This window comes from Sus scrofa, chromosome 1, assembly GCF_054392235.1.
Source record: "Sus scrofa isolate SSC_HxYL_T2T_F1_AM1 chromosome 1, Sscrofa_HxYL_maternal_Yorkshire_Landrace_v2.0, whole genome shotgun sequence".
NCBI lineage: Eukaryota > Metazoa > Chordata > Mammalia > Artiodactyla > Suidae > Sus > Sus scrofa.
The window spans coordinates 140,434,842-140,444,639 of NC_139383.1; the positions used below are offsets into that span (position 1 = coordinate 140,434,842).

The 9,798-nt window shown below is 41.9% G+C and overlaps 1 protein-coding gene across 6 annotated transcripts in view; it reads right to left on the bottom strand.

Annotated features, from left to right (window-relative positions):
• The window catches only part of BUB1B (BUB1 mitotic checkpoint serine/threonine kinase B), a 50,802-nt gene extending 41,480 nt beyond the window's left edge, over nucleotides 1-9,322 (bottom strand). For 4 of the 6 annotated variants that reach the window (XR_014813263.1, XM_021097824.2, XM_021097820.2 and 1 more), the window contains exons 1-4: nucleotides 9,077-9,322; nucleotides 5,810-5,956; nucleotides 1,451-1,510; nucleotides 887-1,031 (exon numbers count right to left, since the gene is read on the bottom strand). Coding sequence is in view for 5 of the 6 variants with exons in the window: in XM_021097824.2 (XP_020953483.1) it covers nucleotides 887-1,031; nucleotides 1,451-1,510; nucleotides 5,810-5,956; nucleotides 9,077-9,111 (387 nt within the window). In the remaining variant the exon portion in view is untranslated. The remainder of the gene's footprint in view (nucleotides 1-886; nucleotides 1,032-1,450; nucleotides 1,511-5,809; nucleotides 5,957-9,076) is intronic. The other 2 variants (XM_084973275.1, XM_084973272.1) reach the window with 1 other exon arrangement.
• Nucleotides 9,323-9,798: the final 476 nt, after the last annotated feature.

Consider the following 9,798-nt stretch of genomic DNA (forward strand, 5'->3'; position numbering starts at 1 on the left):
CTGAAAATAAAATCAACAGGAGTTTCCGTCATGGCGCAGTGGTTAACGAATCCGACTAGGAACCATGAGGTTGCAGGTTTGATCCCTGCCCTTGCTCAGTGGGTTATGGGTTAACGATCTGGCGTTGCCGTGAGCTGTGGTGTAGGTTGCAGACGCGGCTCGGATCCCGCGTTGCTGTGGCTCTGGCGTAGGCCGGTGGCTACAGCTCCGCTTTGACCCCTAGCCTGGGAACCTCCATATGCTGCGGGAGCGGCCCAAGAAATAGCAACAACAACAACAAAAAGACAAAAGACAAAAAAAAAAAGAAAAAAAAAAAAAAAAAAAAAGAAAAGAAAATCAACAAATGACCCAATCCCGCACGCCTACGGAAATACACAGCCTTACGACCACTTTTAAAGGGATTAAAAAAAAAATACTTATAGGAGTTCCCATAGTGGCGCAGTGGTTAACAAATCCGACTAGGAACCATGAGGTTGCCAGTTCGGTCCCTGCCCTTGCTCAGTGGGTTAACAATCCGGCGTTGCCGTGAGCTGTGGTGTAGGTTGCAGAAGCAGCTCGGATCCCCCTGTTGCTGTGGCTTTGGCGTAGGCCAGTGGCTACAGCTCCAATTCGACCCCTAGCCTGGGAACCTCCATATGCCGCGGGAGCAGCCCAAGAAATAGCAAAAACACACACACACACACACAAAAAAAAAAAAAAAAAAAAAAAAACACAAAAAAACTTATAGTAAAATCCATCTCTAAAATAGAAATAATTTAACAAATATTGAGTATTTATTAAATACTTAGTATTTACTAAGTGGCTCAGGTTTTTGGTGTACAAGGTACTTCCAGAGAAAATCTTTTGGTTTAATTTTTAAACTCAGATGGTACTTAGACTTACTTACCAGCTTAAGCCAGAGACTAAGAAATCGAGGATCATTGTAATACCGTTTTTCCCCCTGTAATGCTTCTATAGCTCTTTCCAATAAAGTTGACATATTACTCTCCTTCCCGCCCTGGGGATAGTTCTGCTCTGTCCAATTAATATACCTGAATGGGAAGAGAAGGAAAAGAATATTTTTAAAGTTTAACATGTCTTACTCCAAGGCCCATTCTAGGCTTTTTAAAGCAGCAATATCTAATATACTGAGAGTATGTTTATTTAGAGGTCCTCAATGACATGCCCTAAGCTTGTACCCCTCAAACTTTTCCAAATATTGCTAACATGTGCCTGTGGGAAATAATGAGGATGGTGATAGAAGGGTTAAGCTCACAGTCACATACCACGAGCTTGAAATTTCTTCAATCCCAAATACCTCAGGAAGAAACACTGATTATTCTTTTTTTTTCGTGTCCCCCAAACACTATTCCCTACTCCACAGTGCTCCACTCACCCCAGTTTGAGAAGCATGTCCATAAGGACTCATCTGTTAAGTTTCTATTGCCCTTTTTAAATAAAAAAGACCCACCTATCCCAAACATCCAGAGGGTCATTTCCAGCATAAAATCGAATTTCTGATTCAAATGCCCTGAAATTTAAACAGAAAATGTTAGCAAAATCAATAGTGCTAAGAGCCAAATGAACAAGTGTCCCTTCATTTTTATTCATTTACTAAATGTTTAATACCAGTCCAGATGCTGCACTGGAATTTGAGGGTTTGTTAAACAGAAACAAAAAGCACAGAAATAATCAAGATTCTGCCTGACAACATAACAGGAGATAAAATATGTAGAAATTAGAGAAATTCCAAGACAACATGCAGAAAAGCAGTACTACAGAGCAGTTTAAAGCTCTGACCAAGACTCTCTAGGTTCCATTAATCACTAGCTGAGTGACGTTAGAAAAACTATTTAAATTCTGTTTTCAGTTTCCTCATCTGTAAAATGGGGGTAATAATAGTACCTATCTTATTAGGTTCACTCATATTTTTTTAATTTAATTTTTGGTTTTTTAGGGCCGCACCACAGCACATGGAAGTTCCCAAATTAGGGGTCGAATCAGAGCTTCAGATGACAGCCTACACCACTGCCACAGCAACACAGGATCTGAGCCGCGTCTATGACCTACACCACAGCTCACAGCAACGCTGGATCCTTAACCCACTGAATGAGGCCAGGGATGGAACCTGCAACCTCATGGATCCTAGTCAGGTTCGTTACTGTTGAGCCATGATGGAAATTCCTGAGGTTGACTAATTTTAAGTGTAAAGTGTTTGGACATAGTAAATAATAAAACGGTAACTATTATTTTATATGTATATGATAGTATTAAAGAAACACACACACACAAATATATAGAAATAAGGATCTTAAAGAAAAATTCCATGAATAACATCAGAGAATTATACCGTATATAAATTGGAGGAATGCTTTAGAGAAAGTGTGAAATATGTCTTTGTAGAGAGTGTGGAAATGCAGAGGGCTAAGACTAAGTTAAGATTGACAGTTAGAACAGGGGAAGTATTGAGTAACAAACCACAATTTAGATAAGTGATTAATCAATAAAAACTGTATAAGGGGTTATGTTTGACTTTGACATAAAAAATAAGAATAGTTTCTGACACAAAGGAATTTATACTCTAATAAGAAAGCACATAAATGAAAAACTAACTAACAATACAGAGCCATACAGTATATTACAATTGCCAGGAACAGATATTAAGGGCTTTATAAAGTCAAAAGGAGGTATCACAGAAGCAATCTTAGAAGGTGGGACTCTGAAGGAACCATTAGATTTGAAAGAAAAGGGGAGTCTTCCAAGAGAAGGAAATCAGTATTGAATAAAGTTGTCAAAGTGGGAGAGTTTATCCAGAGGAAACTAAGGTAGTTTTGGGAATAATGGAAACATCTGGAGAGGTAAGAAGGGCATGCTTTAAATACAAATTTAAAGAATTTGGATTCCATCTGTTCAAGCCAGTAGTGGTTCTTCAACTGAAGAGTATCTTGACTATGAAAATAAGTAAAGATTTCAAAAAGATTAATCTTCTCCCATAAGAATAGGAGAAATTAGAGAAGGGGCCACAATTATGTAGCTAATATGGTGATTTAAGTGTGAGGTAATGAGGGGATTATCTGCAGAGAGGGTGAAAAAAAAACAAACTAAGATACTACTGATAAAAATCAGCAATTCTCTAAAAATTATCTATGAATTCAAGACAATCTTCGAGTTCCCCTTGTGGCTCAGCAGTTAACAAATCTGACTAGGAACCATGAGGTTTCCGGTTCAATCCCTGGCCTTGCTCAGTGGGTTAAGGATCCGGTGTTACCATGAGCTGTGGTGTAGGTGGCAGCCTGCAGCTCGGGATCCGGCATTGCCGTGGCCCTGGTGGCTACAGCTCCAATTAGACCCCTAGCCTGAGAACCTCCATATGCCTCGGGTGTGGCCCTAGAAAACACACACACACACACACACACACACACACACACACACACACACAAAAGACAATCTAACCCAAAATCCCAGTAATCTCTTTTCTAGAAACTGACCAAATCATTTTAAAATTTGGAAAGGCAGGGAATTCCTGTTGTGGCTCAGTGGATTAAAAACCTGACTAGTATCCATGAGGATGTGGATTCAATCCCTGGTCTTGTTCAGTGGGTTAAGGAACTGGCACTGCTGCAAGCTGAACTGTAGGTTACAGATGCAGCTTGGATCTGGCATTGCTGTGGCTGTGGTATAGGCCAGCAGCTGCAACTCTAATTTGACCCATAGCCTGGGAACTTCCATATGCTGCAGGTGTAGTCCTAAAGAGAAAAAAAAAAATTTAATTCAATTAAAAAAATAAAATTTGGCAAGGCAAAGGACCAAAAACAGCTAAAAAAATTTTAAAAAGAGCAACAAAAGTTGGATAACTCACTCTACCTGACTTCAAGTGTTACTATATAAAGCTAATCAAGATGATACATAACTGGATAAAAGACAATTAAATCAATGGAACAGAATAGAGTCCAGAAATGATCCACACATATACAATCAAATGATGTTTGACAAGCACCCCAAAGCAATTTAAGGGAAAAAAAAATACCTTTCCAACAAATGTAGGCTGAACAATTAATTAGATATTCATGTGAGGGTGGGGGTAGATGCTAAAGACTTTTTACTCCAACCTCACAACATACACACATATAAATTTAAGATGAATCATAAACATAACAGTTAAAACAAAAAGTTACTAGGAGAAATCACAGGAGAATATTTTGCACCTTTAGGGCAGGCAAAGATTTCCTAGAGAGGACACAAAAAGAACTAAAAAGAAAAACGTTAATTAATTAAACTTCATCAAAATTTAAAAAAAAACTGCTTTTAAACAAATACCACCAAGAAAACAGATAGACAGGGAGAAAATACTTGTAACATATTTTATATATAGACTGTATAAAGAACTTCTGCAATCCCTTTTTTTTTTTTTTTTTGTCTTTTTAGGGCCACACCATCAGCAGATGGAGGTTCCCAGGCTGGGAGTTAAATTGAAGCTACAGCTGCAGGCTTACACCACAGCTCACAGCAACACTGCATCCTTAAGACACTGAGCGAGGCCAGGGATCAAACCTGTATCCTCATGGATGCTATTCAGATTCATTTCCACGGGAAATGAGGAAACTCCTGCAATCCAGTTTTAAAACTAGGCAAAACATCTGAACAAATGCAGCAAAAAGAAGATACATAAATGGCCAAGAAGCAAGTGAAAAAAGTGTTCACCATTATTAGTCACCTAGAAGATCAGAAGCAAAACCATAATGATATTCTACACCTACCAGAATGGCCAAAATGAAAAAAACTGACCACACCAAATACGGGAGTAGATTTAGGGCAAAAAGATTCTCATACAATGCTGACAGGAGTGTAAAATGTTACAACTTCTTTGTAAAACCAACAATTTCTTAAAAAGTTAAACATACGTGGATTCTATAACCAAGCAATTCTATTCCAAGAGAAATGAAAATCTATGTCCACAAAAAGCCTTAAGCAAGAACGTCCATAGCAGTTTTATTCTTAAAGCATGTAACTGAAAAGAATCTAAATGTCCACCAATCTGAGTTCCCTTTATGGCTCAGCAGTAACGGACCCAACTAGGATCCATGAGAACACAGGTTTCATCCCTGGTCTTGATCAGTGGGTTAGGGATCTGGTGTTGCCCTAAGCTGTGGCGCATTCTCAAAAACACTTTCCTAGAAAGTTAATATTTGAGTACATATAAATAATAGCAGATTCATTCTCCATCCATTACTCAGAATCAAAGGAAGCAATTTCTTTAATTGATTACTTTCAAAGAGTTAATTCTGTTTAGGGATCCAGAATGACAGAATACTTTGGGGAAATATTGTAATGTGATACTCACTTATCAGTTCCCCTTTATGAGAAGTTTCTCATTATTTCTATCAATATTAAGAGTTTGGCTGCTCTACAATGAAATGAAATCCTATGTTGGAATTTCCCACTGTGACACAGTGAATTAAGGATCATGAGTTGCCTCTGCAGCAGCTCTGGTAGCTCCTGAGGTACAGGTTCCATCCCTGGCCCAATGCGGTAGGTGAAGGATCCAGCCTTGCTGCAGCTGTGGAAGATTTGATCCCTGGCCCAGAAACTTACATATGCTGTGGGTGCAGCCAAAAATAAAGAAATCCTATAGCTCTTGTTCTTAATTGCACTTGAGACCTTTAGATAGCTGCTATGTGGTAGGAAAGCAGGAAGGTAACAGATTCTCATGCTACCATCTTTTGAAGAGTAGTACTACTTATTCTACCCTGCAAGGATCCACACCGGTATCACCCAGCACAGTTGAGGATAAATGATGGCAGGTTGGGCACCAACCATTCTACACACCCACCGTTTCTGCTGCTGAAGAGTGGTGTTACAGGTAGATTCTTGCTGTGCCAGTGCTCCCTGAAGTGTAGACATGATCCGCCCCTGCCTTAAAGGTTGGACATTTTCTTTACTCAGCTCCCATTCATCTCCCTCCAAGGATGTGACTTCACTGTGAAAAGGTGAACACAAGTAAATCTTATACCAATACTGAGTTATTTTACCACTAGGTCATTATAAATGTTTTCAGGAAAATGATCATTCATGACCTTTGGTTGCATATAGTGGGTTGGCACATTAGTAATGTTACTATAACCCTAAGATTCTGAGCCTTTCTGTGACCTGGTTTCTAAGTTTATGGCTCTAGTATTGCCTAACAGAAGAGAGAATGTGGCTAGGGTACTGTGGACAGTACTATAAGAATAAAGTTTACAGCAGGAAGAAAAGAGGAGAAAGAAATATTATAAATTTGGCAAAGTAGACAAAAAACAGTTCAGTGCCTCCCACTGAACGCATCACCTAGTTTAAAATTAGCAAACTGTTGGAGTCCCCATCGTGGCACAGTGGTTAACGAATCCGACTGGGAACCATGAGGTTGCGGGTTCAATCCCTGGCCTTGCTCAGTGGGTTAAGGATCCGGCGTTGCCGAGAGCTGTGGTATAGGTCGAGGATTGGATCCCACGTTGCTGTGGCTCTGGTGTAGGTCGGCAGCTGTAGCTCCGATTGGACCCCTAGCCCGGGAACCTCCATATGCCATGGAAGCAGCTCAAGAAAAGGCAAAAAGAAAAAATTAGCAAACTATTTATCAGACTAACATCCCATGTTTCAAGTGATGACTTAAAAATGAAGTTTATATAAATAAGTAGCCCAGAGCAGAAGCAGACAAAAGTACTGTTAACTGGTCACAAACTGCTCCCCCAATTCTATTAAGCCTACGAGGGGAATTTATTTATTTATTGGTCTTTCTAGGGTTGTGCCCACGGCATATGAAGGTTCCCAGGCTAGGGATCGAACTGGAGCTGTAGCTGCCAGCCTATATACCACAGCCACAACAATGCAGGATCTGAACTGCAGCTGCAACCTACACCACAGCTCTTGGCAATGCCGGATCCTTAACTCACTGAGCAGGGCCAGGGATCGAAACTGTGTCCTCATGGATGCTAGTCAGATTCGTTTCTACTGAGCCACGACGGGACTGTCTATGAGGGGAATTTATAAAAGTTTTTTGGAGTTAATCATCATAAAGGGTATGTACTCTGAACTTCAGAGCTCTGCAATGGTCAAAGAGAACCTTACTTACGGTTGAGACACTATCTCTGAGTTTAAAACAGAGAGACAGAATAAGCACTATTCTTCAAAATAAAGTGAAAGTTCTATGTGACCTCAGTCTAGATGAGAATTGAAAACTCCCTTCAAGAAAGTTAACTGTGAGTGATTCACAATTTAGGTTGTAATTACTCATACTTTTTTAATTATTTTGTGTGAATCATGTAAATATAAGGGCCATGTCACTTATTTTTGTATCCTCATCTAATACAGGATCTAACACTAGTAAGAACTGATTAAGTATTTCTTGTGTTCATCTGGATTTCCCTTGTTCTTAAAATGAAACTACTTCTGTTAAATGTCCAAAACTGAGCCGGGACTGCTTCCTCCCTCCCTCCTCCTCTTGCCTCCTCAAAGACCTGCTCCTTCCCTCATATCAAATAAATGGCAATTTCATTTTTCAGCTGCTCAAGTCAAAATCTTAATGCCATCCTCAACACCCCTCCTGCGGCCCTCTTCCTCAGTCACTCAGCAAGTCCTGTTGGCTCTACCTTCAAAACTTATTCAGAAATCAACCTCATCTCACCATCTCTACAGTTTCCAGCCTAGCTCAAGCCACCATCTCCTCTCTTGCCTGGATTATTTCATTAACTTCTAAATTGGTCTCTCTGCTTCCATTCTTGTCTACCTTTCTTTAGTCTTTTTAACACCGCAGCCAAAGTGATCCCATTTAAACTAATATCAGATCATGTCTTTCCTCTCCTCTGCTCAAAACCTTCCAATAACTTTCATGAAGTTCCTGTTGTGGCTCAGTGGTAATGAACCTGACTAGAATCCATGAGGACTCGGGTTTGATCCCTGGCCTCACTCAGCGGGTTAAGGATCTGGCCTTGCTGTGGCATAGGCCGGCAGCTGCAGCTCTGATTTGACCCCTAGCCTGGGAACTTCCAAATGCCACAGATGTGGCTCTTAAAAAACAAAACAAAACACAAAAACAACCTGCCAATAATTTTCAACTACGCAGTAAAAGCCAGGTCCTTACAAAGCCTGAATCCTTATCTTTATAATTTCATTTCCTTTTACTTTCTGGTTCATTTTCCTCCAGCAACTCACCCAGTGCACCTCCCTCCCCCAACTCTACCCTCCAGCCTTTGTACTTCCCCCAGGTATATGCATGACTAGGCCTTGAGTTTCCTTCAAGTCTTGACCAAATGATACTTTCTCAGTGAGAGAAGGGTCAAAATTGAGCCAACCCTCCTCCCCACTTTTTTTTTTTTTAAAGTACTGACCACCATCTAACTTTTAGTTTATTTATCTTGTTTATTGTCTGTTGCCCCTACCCTCAACCTGCCCCAGAACTTCAATTTTCATGAGGGTAGGGATTTTTCTGTCTTTTGTAATATCTGTGGCACCTAGCACTTAGCAGGTGGTTAACAAATATTTCCTGCATGAATTAACGAGCTCGTGAAATGGCGTTTATCTAAGTACTGTGTACCCCTCTACTGAAAATGCACATAGAAACCCAACCCTGAAGAACTGATAATGTGTATAAATAAGGAAGGGCATTTTAGATTTCTAACTAAGCTACCAGCTTAATTATAACGTCTACAGTTTGCTGAGCCCTTAATTGGAGGTAGTCACATTACTAATACTTGAATTCTCCCAGAACCTGGCATGGTAGCTTTAATATCATCATTTCCATATTAAGACGTGACCAAGGTCAAACAGCTAGCATATGGCTGGGCTGAGATACAAACACAAACAACACTACACATTCTATGCGCTTTGGACCGCTGGTGTCCCGCAGCCTCCTTGGCTTTGAAGGTGGATGCAGCAGGATTCTCATGCGCCCTGCACCCCACTGAGGTCGGTGCTAACCCTGCGCCTTCACCTTCGTCCCTTGCGTCCGAATTCAGCCGGAGGGAGGCTCCGGCCGGGCCTGTTCTCCAGACCGTGCCGGTGTCACCTGCTAGGCACCCGCGGGGCTCGCAGGCTCGGCTCCCAGCCGCCCTTCTCCGGTACCCACCTCGGAACACCGCTTCCCTTCTGCATCGCCGCCATCCTGCATTCCCGGCTCAGGACCTCGAACTGCCGTGGGCCTTTCCTCTGAGGCACAGACCTCCTGGGCCTCCTTCTGCAACCTGCCCTTTGAGGTACTTAAGCGACCGGAGTGCCCCCAGACGAAACCACACACCAGACCCCCTCACAAACCAGCTACCTCAAGCCCTCACGCCCAGCCGCCAACTTTCAAATTTAACGGTCCCGCGCAGACGACGTGCCACGCCCCTCCGCTCCTCTGCGCTCGCGCCTCTCACCCAAGGAATTCTGGGACTTGTAATTTATCCTGACTTTGGGCCCGCGGTCGCGGTGCATAATGGGAGTCGTAGTTTCTGAAGACTCTGGCTGTCCAGGTGCCGCGACCTTAAGAGGTGTAAATTCTCTGCAGGTGCTCTCCGCGTCCCGGCTCTAGAGCTAATCTTTGCGCCGTGAGGGACATTTGAAGCACTAGGATTTATCCGATGTCTTCAGTATAGTGAGATATTTTTGAGTGCGTGCGCTTAGCCTGACTCTTTTTTGGGGTGGCTGGCCAGGCTATGACCACACACTGCTGTCTGCCCCAAGTCTCGCATGTGTCTAGAGTTCTTAGGCGGCTCTGACCCAGCTGTTTCCTGCCCAACGCTTGAACTGAGAAAAGCTGGATTCTTGTTCTGTAAAAGCCGTGTGAAATGAGCAACTTTAAGCAAGTCA